This window comes from Phyllostomus discolor, chromosome 2 (genome assembly GCF_004126475.2).
Source record: "Phyllostomus discolor isolate MPI-MPIP mPhyDis1 chromosome 2, mPhyDis1.pri.v3, whole genome shotgun sequence".
Taxonomy (NCBI): Eukaryota; Metazoa; Chordata; class Mammalia; order Chiroptera; family Phyllostomidae; genus Phyllostomus; species Phyllostomus discolor.
The window spans coordinates 122,290,393-122,308,154 of NC_040904.2; the positions used below are offsets into that span (position 1 = coordinate 122,290,393).

Below are 17,762 nucleotides of genomic sequence, written 5' to 3' on the forward strand. Positions count from 1 at the left end.
CAGGGAAGATGATGTCTTCATTCCTGATTTGTAGAGAAGGAAACTGAGGCTTCGAGTGAGCAGAGGAAGCAAGTCTGTCTTCTGACCCCTGTTGCTTCATATCACATGAAGCCACATGTGCCTTTGACTGTTGCTCAGGTAGGGGTGAAGGAGTCAACACTCTCCTCAGCTCACCTCACCAGTGTCACCTGCCCTTCCCTGCTCTACTCTCTTGTCCTTGCATTTCCACAAAAATCTCAGCAAGCATGTCACCTCCTCTGGCACCAAGCTGCCAGCCAGATGGAAAGTGCTATGGGGCTGGGAACAGGACTTGTGACTTCTGCTGGAGGTATGGGAGGCACGCCACAAACACTGGTGAGCACCTGAGCACATACTGCTCATTCAGCTTTCTTCTACTTCTTCACCCTCAGAGATGGGAGGGACTGAGCATATCTGGGATGTGGCCAGGGTCAGCAGAGTTTCATTCATTCCTGTTTCACCAGAGCCGGCACTGGAATGTACCCACTCATGGTTCTTTCCTTCCTCTTGTGCTTTTTAGGGGAAGGGCCAACATGTGACCACAGGTAGGCAGTGGCTGCTCATGCCCATAGCAGCTGGAGTGACTCTGAACCAGGCACCAGGAGAAACCAACCCCAAACAAAATGTGCAAGAACATATAGATTTTAATGGTGGACAATGCCACTTTTATTATCCTGCTGAGCAGCCTCTTCCTCCAGATTCTTCCACTACAGACTAACTCTGAATCAAAGGTATTAATCACCCTTCATACCTCCTTTCTCTTTTCCTTAATCTTAGAACTCTTCTGTAATTTTGTAGGAGAGGTGGGCTTGTAGAAAAGGCTGACTGTTCTCTCTTTAGAAGACAGAGAAAGTTTCTAAAACATATAGAACAGGGACCACAGTCTTCAACAAGCAAAAAAAGCCTGGAGGCGCTGGAAGGAAGTGAAAACACTTCCAGAAATTGACTCTGAATGGGAGGCCAGACTGTTGGTTCACCTGGGCATCCTGGTGGGTGTGGGCTGCCTCTATCTTGTTACTGCTGCCCTCTGACGCCCAGAGTCTATGAGGGTTCCTGCTGCTGGCTCAGTGGCCCAGGGAACCCCAAAGGAAGGAAAGGGTACAGGGGTTGTGGTTTTTAAATGGAGCCATGGTCTTAGGGGGTGGAATAGGGTACAGGCTTTTCCTGTCAGGAAGGGGAGTATTGGCTGCATGTGGCTTATGTGATGAGCAGGTGTTACTGGGTCTGTACAGCAGGGGTAGGGGGATCTGGGGAAAATTCAAACAACTCTATCACTTTTGCAGCTTGAAGCAGCTTGATCCTTACCTATGGTTAGCTAAAAAGGTGGGAAGACAGGGTATTTGCCTAATTTGGGGAACACAGCAAGGAACAGTGGTCTTTTTCTAATTCCAATACACTGTGGGAAAGTGAGCCTCCTTGCAGATGGGAGGGACCAAGCACTGAGGTCATCAGCACTGGTGAGGAAAGAGGGGCTGCATCAGCAGGGTGTGGGAAGAAGAGACAAGGCAAGGAGGTGTCTCGGAAATGGTACCTGCCAGCCAGGGGCCCTGAGTGGTGCAGTGCTGCTCAGCACTGACCCAGTGTTTCCTTAGAAACATGTAACAGCTCAGCACTTCGATCCTGGGTTATTGGGGGGACCAATGAGAAGAGGTGGGCAATGATGTCAAAAGTACACCCCTAATGGGAATGTAAGACAGAAGGAGAACAAAGACAGAAAAATAATTAACAGGAGTCATTAGCTAAGTGAGGATAATTAGCAGTGCCACTGGGAGGTCACAGCTGAACCCATGACGCCTTGGACCAGAGTGTGGAAGTTAAACAGCCCCAAGTGTCGGCTCAGGAGAAGGAAGACTTTTCTAAGAATTGGAGTTGCACAAAATGGAAGGGGTTTCTCGTGGCCTGGTGAGTTCCTACCACAGAGTGTTCCAGAAGGGGAAGGGGGACACTGTAGAGGGGGGGTCAAGCATACATAGGAACCTGAGGTTAGGAGGACAGAGCGTCTGGGACACTTCACAGCGCTCAGATTCTACCATTCAATACTTTCAAGGCAAAGATAAAGTGGGTACTGGCTCTGGGAAAAGGGCAGAGGGTGTAGGCCAGGAAGAGGCTGTGGTTGCTGGAGAGAGGCTGCCCAACGTTCTTACGCAGAGGACGTTTTCTCTCCTGTAGCCACCTGCTGCCTGGCCAGGAGGGAGAGAGCCAGCATCTGCAAAACTACGGCACTGTCTCCCTGTCCCAGCCACCCATCACTTCTGGAATATAGAACCCAAAGAAAAAAACAGTGCCAGAGGGGGTTCCCAGGGATCAGAATACTTAAGAATTTACAGGAAACCAGAGATCATCAACCATTTTTACATGATTAGGAAATGAGGCCCAGAGAGGGAAGAATTTGTTTAAGGTCACAGAGTATTAGACCTGAAACTCGACACCAGATCTTCTGACTTCCTTTCCAGGGTCTTCTTCCCCCTTCCCACCCACATCTCACCTTCCTAGCCTGAGGTACTTTAGGGCTCCTTATTCTTTGTGCTCACCTCTTTGCTGCCTTTATAGTTAGCTAGCCCTGAGTGTGAGTCCTGGCTGGCCTAGTATTGGCTGTCTGGCCTTGGGCAAATTGTCTGAACCTCATCTTTCTCATCTGAAAAAATGGAGCTAATAGCACCAATCTTGGAGGTTTAAGTGAAAATTAAAGATAATGCGAGTCAGAGGAGGTGTTTAATAAGTGGCAGTGGAAGCTGTCATCTATAATATTCAAGAATATTATATATAATAACAGTCTGTGTGTAGAAAGCCTGGACACTGTATATATTTATTGGGAAATGAAAAAGCAAAACACAGATGAAAGAAAAGACCTTCAGGATCACTTGCTTTTCATCTAAAAGGTCGTTTGGAGCCTCAACATTCATCAGTGTTGATACAGGATTCCCAAGGCTGATATGGCCGAAGTTAACCGTGTTCTTTTGGGGCCATCAGTGTCCCAGATGTCTTCATCACTGTGACCAGTTCTTTCATGAAATGTTCATGAAGCTACCATTGTGTGCTCCCAGTAACTTACTGTGACATGGTCCCTGCTAAGCAGCTGGTGAGAAGATCATTTGTAAAAATTTTTAACTATGATTAATCAGGAAGAAATATTTAAGCTCAATGGGAAAAAAGATAGCTGTATCAGCCTCCCTTCTGTGCCACTTTGAAAAAGACCCACCGAGGCTTGTGCTCTGCCCCCATGACCTCTCTCTGTCAGGTCAGAAAGGGTTATGAGACCACAGCCAGGGCACCATGACAGCTTATCCAGCCTAACTCTGGATGCTTCACTTGGGTCCAGATGAGAGCACATGGCTCACAGGCCCCTCTATGGTGGATGGTCACTGCTGCCCATTTCTGTAGCTTTTTGGGAAAGACGTTTTGCTTCTATGAACCAGTGACACTAATAACAGAGTGATATGGGGCCTTGGTTCCACTCTGGTGTAAATAGATTTTAGTCTAAACATATTTTTTAATATGCAACAATTGGGTTAGCCTAATGACAAATGTCATCCCCTGCCATCACCAGAGCAACATGCCATTTCCATTAGGAGTAATGTTTCCTGGCCAGAGTAAGGCATGGAAAACAATATTTGGTCATCAACAATCCCCTTCAGTTTCAATGATCTGATTAAACTTAGCAACGGAAAGAGGAATTTACAAATTAGATGCTGTTCTCTATTTATTACCAAAATGGTTGCTTTCCACTACATCCAGGAGACCCAGTTGAGATCTCATTAAGTCCCAGCTTGTGATAACATTTACTCCATAAATCTCCATTTCAGCCAGTGAATGAAATGAGCATTATGCCAAAGACCACATAATGGATGAAATCAAACCTCTGCCCCCTTAGAAGGCAGTTGACCTTTTCAAGCCTTAAATGTATTCAGCTTTCTGGTCCTAAAGAAGCAGCTAGGAATTTATCCCTGGTACTCTCTTAACCATTTCCTCACTGTTATTCTTAGCTGGCTAGCTGGCTAGCTGGCCTCACTGAAAGAGAGGTAAAACAAAATATTTCTGACATTTTTCTGGGTGTACTTGAAGAAGAAAGGGGAGAAGAGGTGAGTACGTGAAATAAAACATCAAAACAGCACAAAATATTCACGTCCTCTCCTATGAGTGAGAAAGAAATAGAAGATAAAGAATTAATTTGTGTGTCTGATTCGTTATAGAGCCTCTGCATGACCAGATCTGGCCCCATCTGATTTGAGGTCAGACACAGAGACAAGGCAGGCCCCAGCCATCTGTTCTCAGTGGCAGGATTCCAAAGACTTGGAGGACAAGACCTCGATTCTCTCCCAGCCCACACGTGGTACATGTGGGCACCTTCCGTGCTTTGTCCTGAGACAGTGTGGGAACCTGCATGTATCTCCAAGAGACGGTGAATCTGTAAGAACTGTGAACGGGGCAGATCTGCCCTTTTCTGTCTTTAGAAAACAAACCATTGACGGGTCCTGTAGAGGCCCCAGGAGCACTGACAGGTGGAAGTTAGGACAGGGGATGTGTGTTCTGCCCAGAGGTCAGGAAAGAGACTCTGTGACCTGGGACCCAGGATTTTAGGATGCTGTGATTCTTCTGATTGTGATGGAGCCACCCGCTTGGCTACACAAGGCATCCAGGGCCTTATGGAGGGATAAGGGAAGATCACTGCAATGGACTGAACGTATTGTCCCCAAATTCCCATGTTGAAACCCTAATCCTTATACAGTATCTGTAGGTGGGGCCTTTGGGAGGTCATTAAGTTATGAGGATAGAGCCCTTAGAAATGGGATTAGTGCCTTATAAGAAGGGCCCAGAGAGCTAGCTAGCTCTCCTTCCACTGTGTGAGGACACAGCAAGAAGATGGCCCTCACCAAGACCATGCTGGTTCTCGGACTCCTAGCCTCCAGCACTGAGAAACGAAGGCCCATTATTTAAGCCACAATGTTCTGTGGTAATTTGTTATGATAGCCCAGACTAAGGCATGAATAAAACTAAATGTACCAGCCTCCCCTCTTCAGCTTCTCCTCTCTCCCTGCCTTCAGCACAGCCTAACACTGGCATTTCCTTCTGTTTTTAAGAATTCCACCCATCTCCCCAGGGAAGCACCCTTCTGCTGAGCAGGGTCCCTTTAGGAACTCTGTTGTGCCTGACCAGGTTTCAGCCCTGCCTCTCTAACCACAAGGCTTAGTCACAAAGTGAGCTGAATGAGCAGTCCAGAACCTGGGGCAGGTACAAGGACTTTTAAGAGGGGGGAATCATTCCAATACACAGGAACATAAACCTCCTCTGGAACACCGTGGCTACCACCAGAGACCTGTGTATTTCTGTCTGCTCAAGGAATCCTAAAGGTGTAGAGCCATCAAGCCCCATATCTGGGGTTGCTACTCAACTTTTTTCCATAAGCCACATAAGACAGGAATTAAATGAGGCGTTTGGAGTAATTAGAGTTCTACACATGGTGCCTTTCAGGGTGAGGGGACTGCTTGTTGGTTGTATTTATGGCCAAGGACAGAAAACAGGGCTTTGGACAGCAAGGCACAAAGGGCATGACAGGACTCCCCTCTGCTAAGCAGACAGGGACAGACCAGCTCTCGGGAGGGGTTTCCCTCACAGGAGGACAGGAGGTGAGTTTGGAGAGGCAGGAGCTGCTTATCCCAAAGATGGCCAGCTCTGCCAGCCCTGTGACTTGGTCTCATGAGAGCAATGGACCAGGAAGGCCACCTTTCTGATCCGTCTCCTCCAACGACTCTCATTTCAGACCCACCATCCTCTGAAATGACTCATCTCCCTGCTTCCAGCTTCTCCTTCCCTCCAACCAACTGTCCACAATCAGGGACACAGTGACCTTGTGACAGTGACCTTGTACCTCCGCTTCAGTCTCTCTGGTGGCTCCCTCTTATCCAAAGGATCAAGTCCACATCTGAGGCCCTTTGAGACAAGGCCTCCGGCTTCCTTTCTGGCATTCTCCCTCGTGATCTTTGCATTCTCCCTTGTGTTTCCTAAACTAAATCTTTTCTTTGCTTCTCTTCCCTCCTCCTTCCTGCTCCTCCCCATACTGTTATTTGCTTCTACACTTGACATATGCAGCTCCCTCAGCTTACAATGTCCCTTCTCATCCTTCTGGTCTGTAAACTGCTACTGATCTGCAGGCAGCAGAGACACTGCTGTGTGTCCACCCAACTCAATTGTTTTGGCCCCTGGGCACTCAGTGGGACTATGTTCCCCAGCCCTGTGGAAGCTGGTTGGGGCTAATAACTGTGTTCTGGCCAAGGAATGTGGATGGGAGTGATACATTCCCAGGCCTGGCCTCCAACTCCCCACCCCCCCACACATCCCTCCATGCTCCCTCTCCCTTTCCTCTTCTGCTGGCCAGGAACAGGGGTCCTCAGAGACCTCTGTGGCCCAGGAGGTGATATAGCCACTGGAGGGAAAAACCCCTGGTTCCTTAAGACTGTGGAGGTGAATTTCCCTTCCTACCAACACTGAGCCCGCAATGAACCATGCAGCAGAAACAACTTTTACTATAACAAGTGACCGAGACTTGACCTGGGGGGCGCTGCTTATTATAATTGGCCTGCCCTGACTGCTAAGGACCTCCTCAAGAATCATTCTCTGGGTGAGAAGCCCCTTCCACCTTCTTCCAAACTCTGTTCTGCCTCCTCTGTATTTCTCCAGCACTTGTTCATACCTTCAACTCATTTCTGTAGCCTGTTTATTTGTGCATCTGTCTCCTTAACTAGGCTGTACACCCCCTTAGGACACGGATTGTGTTATTTATCTTGGCATTCTGAGTGCCTACTTGGTACTTAATATGTGTTGAGTGGATGCACAAATGTCTCTCTCACCGCAGCAGGACAGTCTGGCACATGTATGGCTCCAGAGGTCTCTCCACAACTGCCATACCCTGAGGCCAGCAATCCCAGTTTCTGTGCTCTTCCCAGTGGCCCCTGTGCCATGCACCCCAGTGTTAGAATCACAGTCTGTGGCTAATCTCCCTCCATTACCATGATAACTTTCCACATCAGCAAGCAATCACAAGGGCAGGAGATGTCACTCTCTTACTCCACTAACAGCCTCCTGACAGATAATGTATCTTGATGTAACACGGGGGTTTTATCTCCTAGTGGTTATGTGCAAGGGAGGGGTGTGGTGGGAGCCAAGGGCAACTGTCTCCCGGGTAGCTCTGTGTGGAAGCTGAGCACTGGTTATTGGAGAAAATGGATCAAAAGAAAATTTAGGATGATTCATCTCCCCTTCAGTCCCCCTGCTGGGCTACTCTCAGCTCCCAGGTGTATGGATCTCTTTGCAAAGCACCAAACTAAAACCAAATCAGCACTTTATTGGGTGCCTACCCTGGGTGAGACTGAGTGGGCAGAGCAATTTGTCAAAGGGTTCTGTGGCTTCAGGTAGGTGACAGGACCTCTCCAAAACTCCACAGATAAGCCTCTCTCTGTGAGGCTGCCCCTGGCCAGAGATCCCTTGCAGCGTCCTACAATGCTGAAGCTCCGGGGCTACTGGAGTCTCAGAAGCGACAGCCCTGCCCCAGCAAAGGCAGCTTATACCATGTTCCTCCTGGTGTACTTGCCAAGACAGGAGAGTGGATGGTCAGTGAGCTGAAATACCTCATTCCCGAGTGATCTGGTCGACCACTTCACGCTTCTAATCAAGTTCAAAAGGAGTCCTAAGCTGAAAGAAACTCTGATAGGTCACAGAATGGATATGCCTCCTCACATGCAAGACTGTCTCTTAAACTATTCCAAATGGAGGCTTTTGATCTGTTGGGGTTTTTTTTTGCTTGAGGAAGGTAATTCCATGACTGCTTTCATGCTTTAAACATACTTCTTAGATCATAAAACTTACCTTTTCTCTCCCCTTTAAAAAAAAATCAAATTCATGCCCCTTTATGTTAATACTTAAAGTCAGTTTTTCCTGCTGCTCTTCTCCTTTCCTCCATCCACTTTGCTTTGCATATTAAACTGAGGCTGATCAATGCAATAACAAAGCAAATGAAGAGGCCCCTCTGGCTGGGTGATCAGAGGGACCCCCTTCTTGCTCCCCTCAGCTGTAGGAGGAGGGCAGTCATGACATGACTGAGGGAGGGACTGTGGTAGAGAGGAGTGTGGTATGGAGTCAGATGAACTGAACTCAAGGTCTACCTACCTGAGGTTAGGTGAGACACACGAGATGTATACCATGGATAGATTAACTTCTCTGAGCCTCAGTCTTCCCATCTATAAGCTGGGGGATATTCATGCTCACATGAGCTGATCTCAGGGAGGAATGAGATCATCTAGATCCTACCTCCTTATATGCCCCCGCCCCACTCCTGGCTCGGCCTGCTAGCCCAAGAGAGCCAGCCCACAGAGGCTCATATGTATCTACTGTCCATCCCCAGGATCCAGAAAGCAATTCCACACATGGAATGGCGATGGAATAATGGTTCTTCTCAGAGAGTGAAAGCGAGGGTGAGCAAGGTCATGCTCCCTGCCCCACTGAACATCCGGTTTCCTCTTCAAATGGACCCATTTCTAACTCCTCCCAGGCCTACTTTTCTAGCCCACTTTTTAAACTCCTAAATAATTTCTACCCACACAATCAATGACAACACACTCTCTGAGGGCCTGCCATGAGTACAGCGAAGACAAGACCAAGGGTGTTATTTGGCCAACCAGGTAGGAATATAGAAACTTAATTATCTTGCTTCAAAGAGGAGTCAATTAAATTCTTCAATACTTTTTGGGGGAAGAAGTTCTACTAAATATAAATCCCTATCCTGAATGCTGAGTGGGAGAGTGAATAAAAAGTTAGCAAAGCACATTCTCTACCTCCTGAGGGCTTTCTACATGACAGCAGGGCTGGCCATCCCCACTCACACTGGTGGGGCAGGCGGAAGGGCCAGAGGGCTCTGCTGGAGCCTGTCCCAAGGGTGCGGGTCGAGAGGGGCGTTAGTGAGAATGTGCTCCATGCACTGCACAGGCAGGCTGGGTGGAAGAGGGGAGGGTGTTCTCGGCAGAAGGAGGAGAGATGATCAAAGGTCCAGAAGCAGCAATCGGCAGGCTTGGTTGGACAGGAGCAGTCTGGTTTATTCCTTTTTAATGCCCAGTGATATTCCGCAGCATGGGTGCACCATTGTTTAATCACACACCTACAGAGGGAGGTCTACTTTGGTTGTTGGGTCTATTACAGATAAAGCTGCAATGAGCAAATGTGCACAGACTTTAATGTGGACGTAACTTTCATTTCTCTGGGGTAAACTGCCAGGAGCGTCACTGCTAGGTAAATATATATTTAGTTTTTTTTTAAGAAATGGCCAGACTATGTTCCAGAAAGCCTATACTATTTTCTGTACCACCAACAATGGATCCAATCTCTCCACATCCATGTCTAGCTTAGTGCTCTCACTACTGTCTATTTTAGCTGTTCTTAGAGGTGTGCAGTGATAGCTCATGGTGGTCTTAATTAGCATTTTCCTAATGACTAGTAATGTTGAACAAACTTATGTAAAGACATGAAGTTTATAATTGGTTTCAGAGTTTCTTTTGGCTAATCACTTTACTCTCTCCAGGCCTCAATTTTTTTCATCTGTAAAATGAGAGAATTTAATTATATGGCCCCTACACAAACCTCCAGCTTTAAAATCCTATGTACCCCTGGATCTACCCTGGGTGAACTTGTTTGCAAGGTGAGGAGCTTTAAATTTTTCCTTTGTGCATCACCCATTCCCATCTGTCAAGGCTTTATTTTGTAGCTATGGAGAGAGAAACAAAGCTTTTGAGCAAAGGAATGACATGTCAGCTCCAAAAAGACTGATTTGTCTGCGTTGTGCAGCATATTTGTGAGGAACACTGGAGAGCAGGGCCGACAGGTGCCTACTGGTCTAGAAGAACAGATGTGTAGAGGAGATGAGGGAGCAGGCAAGAGGGACTTCCTAGGATGCCAATTGATAAGACTGCAAATGATTGAATGCAGGAGTTGATAACCATGGAGGGAGCACAGAAAAGGGAGAAAGGAAGAGACGGAGGAAGAAGAGTAATTTCTTGCCTGGTAACTGGTAAGATGATGAAGCTACTGGAGAGAAGGGGGCTAAGAAGACACTGATTGGGCTGAGACCCTAGCTGGAAGGCAGACAGTGCCCTGGGTTGTGTCAGCAGTAGGGACACAGGTTGAACTGAAGGCAGCCAGCTGTGGCTCTCACAGCAGAGCCCAGCAGACATGCAAAGAGGGGGGCCCCAAGCATGGTGGGAACGTGGAGGGAGAGCTACAGAGGGCCTCTCTGTGGAAGTGTCTACAGTATGATGGAGAGTCCTGTGTGGGGACTCAGGGGACCTGGCCTCATCCCAATAGTTGGCCCTGGTGACTTGTTCCCCATCTTGGACACTAGTTTCCTCACTGATCTCTGTGGCAATTTTCCAGTTAAAGGTTTATTCCAGTTAGAGCTTGATTAGGAGCAGCTGAAAGTTAATGGGAGGGGCAGAAGAGATACCCGGGGTCTGCACAGAGGTGTCTGCTTTCACCAAGTGGTACAGGGTCAGGAAAGCCCTCTGTATAACACATGAAAACTTAAGGGTGCAAAATAAGAAAGGAGTCAGGAGAAAACAATAATTTCTTCTTATACCATCTAAGCCTGATGCTTGGTGGGATTCTGTCACAGAAATCTAGACATGTGGTAAACTGTGACCACAAGCTAAGTCCAAGGTAACAACTGATTGCACTGATTAAAATGTAAACTAAATCTCAAATACTAATGCACTTGCCTTTGACACGTATATATAATCTAAGTCAGTGGTTCTCAGATGACCACTCTCAAGCCATGTGGGGCCCTCTCAAGGGCAACCTGCAGCTCTATCAGCCAGCAGACCTCCAGACTCTGTAGGGCAGGCGGCAACCACGTGGCTGTGTTGTTCATGAAGACTGCAGAAGTAGCTCCTGAGTCGCGCAGTGAATGCCATTGATGTAAATATTCAACCCTGCTTATGTGTGTGGAAGTTCAAGGTTTTGGTTGCAGGGCCTGTCTGTCTTTTATATGCTCATCCACATACATGTCTGTCTTACCCAGCAAGCCTTAGAGGGCTGGAACTGCACTGAAATTGTCTTAATGACATGAGCGAGAGAGATTCCTGTATGGATATATATTTAATAAATGCAAATTTTTTTATCTCGAGGAGAAGAAAGAGAGGAGATTCCTGTCTTTATCTCTTTCTTTGTGGCTGACCTTCTATTGGACTCGATGTGAGCCAGAAAATGACCCTTGTGCCTTGCAACAGTGTATCTCTGCTGATGACAATGACCCCTGTGCAGCAACAACACTTTAGGAATTGGTTCCTTTAAAAGGGATGCTCCTTGCTGCTTGGTGGGAAGGGAAAGGCCTCAGCATTACCCTCTCTTTTCCAGAGAGCAGAGGGGTTTGGAGGCACAAAGGGCAGCAAGGTGCAGGCATGCCCTTGCCTCACCTCCCTTCTGTCTTTTGGGCCCTGAGTATAATGTACTCCTTTTGCCAAGTTCCTGGCACCCACCTCACTTGCCTTCTCAGCAGCACTGCCCCCTCCCTTGACTTTCCCACCTTCTCTCTACCATACCTTTCACCGTCTCCTCTGATGCTTCTCCCTCATTGCCCCACTCTCCAAACAGCAGCGGGTGCAGATCCTTACACCTTTTCTCATTTCTATCTATGCCGTTTCCTAAATATTCTCATCCAGGCAAACAGGTTTAAACAAACACCTTCTATATGTTGTTAACTTCTCAAAATATAATTTGCCCCAGACTTCTCCCTGGCCTCAGATGAATTACCAATTGCCTACTCACCTTCTACATTTGGGTGTCAAATAGGCATTTCAAACGTGAAGATGCAAGGTGGCTTGTTTTCCTGATATTCCTGCCCTGACACCTGTTCCTCTTACTGCCTTTCCTATCTCAGTAAATGAGGATTCCATTGCTATTTACTGCTGTTTGGGACAATTACCTTGCAAACACCCTGATTTCCCTCTCTCCCTCTCTCTCTCTCCCTCTCTCTCTCTCTCTCTCTCTCTCTCTCTCTCTCTCAGATCCCATTTCTGGTATGTGAGCAAATGATGTCATTCAGGAGCCTGACTGTACCACCCCATTGTTACAAGGACAAGGTGCCACCGTCTGCTGAGGTAGGAACCTCCCCTGGCTCCCTGCTTCACCCTTGCCCACCTCCTCTCCATTCTGCATGTGACATCATGTGAGTTCCTGGCAAATGTGGGTCAGGTCACGTCACTTCTCAGTTCACTGAGTTGCTGCTTAGCTCACTCCTAATAAAAATCCAAGATCTCACAGTGATTTTCATGATCTACTTCCTGGTTACCTTGAACCTCATCACCTACCTCTCTCCCCCTTCTTCACTCCTCTGCAGTCACATTAGCCTTCTCTCTGTTCCTCAGATACATCACCCTGCTCCTGCCTTGAGGCCTTTTCATGGGCTGCTCCCTTTGACCAGAACACTCTTTTCCCAAATAGCTATAGGATTTGTTTCCTTACTGCCTTCAAGTCTTCATTCAAATACCACCTTCTCAGTGAGGTATTTCCTGGCCACACCACCTAAATTACTGTCTCTCAACACTTCTGTCCCTCTCTCGCTATTCCATCTTTCTCCATGGTACTTACTACTCGCTGACCATACTACTTAATTTATTGTCTGTCTCCCTACTAGAAGGTAAGTTCCACGGGGCCAGGGGAGTTTGACTGCTTTGCTCATTGCTGTCTCCCTTGCACGTAAAATGGTGCCTGGCATGGAGCAGACCTTCAGTTGGCAGACAGATGGGTGGAAGCATGAACTGGAATTTATTTGTGTATGTAATTTACCAGCTGCATCACTTACTCAAATTACTTAGAAGTACTTCCTAACCATGCCCTTTCTCTCTGTCTTCCTTAGTACTGCTACCTCTATTTCCTCACTGGTTTTTGTACCTTTTCCAGGGAAAATGACTGATTGGGCTCCCACAGGCATGCTCACTACCAGGTAATGAGGTGTCACTGCATTGCCCTGTACTGCAGACACCTGTTCCTCACCAATGTCCTACACCAGTGGCCTCTTGTAAGCGCTGACAGGCTTCTGCCCAGAGGAGAAGCAGAAGCTCCCAGGGACATTGGTGAAGAGTGATGATGCTTTTTTTCCTTAAAGACTACTTAAAAACTAGCTGAAAAGAGTTGGCAAATACACTATAATGTAATCTTTTAGCAATTTCAAAGGCTAAGATACTATGTTAATTGAAAAACATGATTTATAGCAGCATTTCCCCCCCTTGTTTTGTTTCAAAGGGCAAACTATGAACTTCTGAAGACAGGAATATAGTTTCTAAGCCATAAGTTGCCTTTTCTGCAAATCTACTAGGTTGCCAATTCCCTAATAATTGAATCACATCAACTGCTTTTATTGGACTTCCACAATAGACACAGCCCTCTGGACTGGTTTCTTGGCTCCATTACTATGTCTCTCACATCCATTTCATTGCATGGGTCTATTTTATTTGATATCTTGCTTTTTTATGTACTCCTTCCCTTGCTCCACCCCTGTAGAACTCTTCTACCACCATCTCCACTGTGGAAGGAGGCAGGCTCCTATTCCATTCTCCTAAGGCAGGCTGGCTGAGGACAAGAAGCAGATACCAAAGGCTCCTCCAGCCATCAGGAAAAAGTACGAGGTGGGAGGAACAACAGTCTCCAGAGTCTGATTTCATCCATATTCGGGCTTTTGACAATCTTGGCAGAGGTTCTATCCACTGGAGTAGCAGTTCATCACATTTTTCTCAAAGCTTGGCCAGAAATGTGGGTAGAGGAGCCTTTTCCCTGTGATCTGCTCCCCAGCAGCAAAGAATTCTCTGTGCTGGAACTCCTTGGGATTTATTCATTTAATGGCAGGACAGGGAAGCAGCACACTTCTCCTCAGAAGCTCTTGTTTGAGGCAGAGAACAGAATAACTATGTGTATCAATGGGTGGCAACTAACTGCTAAGCAAGTACGCTGATGCCACACATTTTTAATAATATGCTAAGAAATTTGCTCATCAGCATGAACCATGACCTTGGGTCTCCACCCGACTTAGGATGGAGAGAGGGACAAGATACCAGTTTCTGTGTTTCAGAGGTAAGCATCTCTGTGGTATTTTATTTACCATACCACTCCATGCCCAACTAATCAACTCCTCCACAGTTCCAGCAACACTATAACAGAATCTGCCAAGCATTTTTCCAGAAAGACCCTCAGTGGCATCATTGCTCATTGTTACAATCCATTGAAGGCCTTGTCTTCCAACTTGCAAAATGACTTAGTAGAGCATGAAAACCTCCTTAGGTTATTAATTATGTTGTTACCAGTGTCTTGTTGTTTGTGTGTTTTAATTTTGTATTTGCTCATGAGCAGATATCAGAAAGGGAGCAGCTGGTGGATGGATTCTCAGTCTCTGCAACAAGGGAGCAGAGATTCTGTTCTTGTGAACATCTTTGGCTATCTCCTTCCCTACTTCCTCTACCCGACCCTTCTCTGGACTCCCAGTTAGAACTCAGATATGAATGAGTGGAAGCACACAGAAATCAGTCATGAAGCTTGAACACGAGGACATAACTCATGCCTACTCACAAGGCCGAGGAATTAGACTCACTGTATTTATATATTTGTGCTAGGACATATATGCACACACACACTTACACACAGGGATTTAAAAATTGATGGGAAAGCCGTCATTTTCTCCGGGTCAGCTCTCCTGACAGTCCTGCGGCCTTCCTGGCCTCCTTAAGGAGAGAAGCACTTGACCAGTAACGACATCCTGCTTGCCCTCCATCAGTGTCCGTGAGCCTCGGTGGGACTTGTCATCTCCCTCTCTACTCAGGGAATGCTTCTGGCTTCCCACCCTTACCTACCTGACTCCATATAGCAGCCATCTTGGTTGGCTATTTAACCTGTTTGGTTCCTGACAACCTGACATGCTCAATGTTTAGGAACTACTTTTAAGTTACAGTGCTTGAGGACAGAAACGTGCCTGTTCAACGTGTGAAATGAAAGAGAAAGATTGCACACAGAAAGGCAGGAAGTGTATGGCAGTCACAGAGATGGACACCAAATGAATCAGGGAGTAGTTAAAGCTAACCAGTGGTCCTCAAATGTACCTGGCAGCACGATCACTGGCAGGCTTGTTCAAGCCAATTGCTAGGCTGCATCTGAGTCTCTGAGGCAGCAGTTCTGAAAGTACAGGCAAGAGTTTGCATTTCTAGCTAGTTCCCAGGTGCTGCTGGTGCTGCCTGTCCTGAGAACCACTGGGCTTATCTGAGAGAGTCTGAATTCCCATGGTTCATCATCTTGCACAGTCAGTACCACCCATCACCCTCATTTCTGTCCCAGCAGTAGCATAGCCAAACAGTCTGCCTCATGCCCCCAGTGGAAGGGAATTTGGCTCCATTTCTATAACCTAACTGTCCAATGCTTCTGGGCTTCCTCAGTCTTCCCGTTTAGCACTTTGAATCTGACCTCCTTAAGAGAAACCTTTGGCTCCCTTTTCTATGGAAAAAGTGCATGGTGCTTGGAAGTCTACTGCAAAAGGGGCGAGAATCCCTACTTTCTTGCATGGTGCAAATTATTCTTTTGAACAAGGCTGGAGAAAGGCAGCTTACACATCTGCCCAAAGAGATGGATGCTGAAGGAAGATGTCTGATTTAAAAATAAGGGTCCTTTGGCCCTCGGCTCGGTGTGCTACAGGATTGAGCACAGTCTGTGAACCAAAGGGTCGCTAGTTTGATTCCCAGTCAGGGCTGCAGGCCAGGTCCACAGTGGGTGACCACATGAGAGGCAACCACACATTGATGTTTCTCTCCCTCTCTTTCTTCCTCCCTTCCCTCTGTATAAAAATAAATAAATAAAATCTTTAAAAAATATATAAAGAGTCAACCTTAGCAAAATCTCAGCTGTCTTTAAGATCAAAGACTCTACAAGGAATATGAGGCTTTATAGATCAACAGCAATCATTTCACATCTGTGACTAACTTCTATGATTAGCAAATGATTGATATCAATGAGACCAGTGTTGCTCCAGGAAGACAACTGTAAAGAAAGATTGGTGGTGAAAGGTTTCTGCTGTCCTCGCCACCATCTCCTCCCTCTCCCAGAACCCAGTCAAGACAGAGGAGGGCTGCTCACTGTTTCGGGGCTTTTCTCATCCATGCCTTCGTCCTCGTTCTCAGGGTCTATGTCTTCTGCCTGTGTGATCCAGTCCAGGTAGCCTTTCAGGTCCTCTTCCAGCTGCTGCTTCTCTCGCAACTTCTGGAAATCTCCTCGAGCCTTAGCCTTCTCCCTCTCTTTGGAGAACTCTCTGCAGAGAGAGTGGAGTGGACAGGGCAGGGCAGTGCATGGATGGAAGGAAGAAGCGGGTGGGGCATGAAGGAGAGATGGGAACAAGGGGAAACAAAAGTGTGAATTGCTTTGCACTTGAAAGTCTGCCCACGTACCCACACTTCCACAGACAGTTTTCTCTAGTCACCCCAGGTTTTGTCTTTACTCTCCCATAAATGGAGGAAGTCACAGGAAGGGAGGGATGAAATCCATTTCCCTTTTTCCTGGATTATGATTACAGGCTTTGTTTTTAACAACAACTATTCTCCAGTAACCTGGAAATTCCTTCTGAACAGTAACCTAAAAAACCTCCACCAACAGTACGGAACATGCATTTGATTTGCATTTCCCCCAGTATTGGGTGGCAGGAGAAAATGCTTGAGAGCCTCTGGATGACTGAAAGTGTTAGGAGCAGTGGTGTGCTGTTGCCCACCAACCACAGCGGCTCCTGAGAGCCGCCTGTGCACGGCTCTTCCCAATTCTGGCTTCAGTGAGGTGTCCATGGTGGCTTGAAACTGGCCATGGTGGGAATATTTACACCATGGAAAATAGCAAATGTTATAAAGTAGGGCTTCCCCCAACCCCAATGAGCCAATTGGCAATATTTACCAGTATACCACTGATTTGAGTCCCAGAGGACTGAATCCCCTCTGCCTCTATTCTCACGACTGGGTTTCCTTCTGCCACTCTTAGCTGCCTGGAAGGATTTCTAATTTAGAGAAAGTTCTTTCCCACATGGGAACAAATGAGAATTCCAAACACAAGAAAATGTCCTGAGGGTCTCTTTTATGGTTAAAAAAGAAATCTAATCAGAATGGAAAAATACATAAAATCAAGATGATATAAAAGTTAAATGCATTCATTTTTAAGTAATAATGAGTAGAAACTGGAATTGAATTGGGGTTTGCTGGAAGAAGGACCTATTGAAAAATTTACAGTGGCTATTTCTTTGTTATTTTCTATGATTCTATCCTTATTTCCTCTCTAACTTCAAATTCATTTTCTGAGCAAGGCAGGGCTGGCAGCAGAAGGTGATAATCAAGAAGGCTAATTCTTAACTTGCAAAGCCAGGAGCATTCCTGTGTTTGATACACAGTCTATGGGAAGTGGGGCCCTCAGCAGTGTGTGTGTGGCATGCACTGGGCATCTTAATTCTTACAAACATGATTCCTCCTTCTCTTACCAGTAAAGGTAAGAGAAGTATTTCAGGGTGGGAGGCTGCAGAAACCATCTTGCAAGAACTTCTTGCACAAACCAAACTCTTTATAGGAAAGGAACCTTGGAAGGAAAGACACTCCAACAAACTATAGGGAACAAAGGTTCAGCTCCTGAATTCACTCAGTGATGTTGGGTAACTCACCACACCCACTGTCTAGTATTCAAATTTGCTAGTGCCACTTGAGAGA

The 17,762-nt window shown here is 46.7% G+C and overlaps 1 protein-coding gene across 1 annotated transcript in view; it reads right to left on the minus strand.

Moving 5' to 3' along the window:
- CACNA1C (calcium voltage-gated channel subunit alpha1 C) overlaps positions 1–17,762 on the minus strand; it is a 626,645-nt gene that overhangs the window by 169,184 nt on the left and 439,699 nt on the right. Inside the window, 2 exon segments of the mRNA XM_036018449.1 lie at position 15,953; positions 16,165–16,336. Coding sequence (XP_035874342.1) covers position 15,953; positions 16,165–16,336 — 173 coding nt within the window.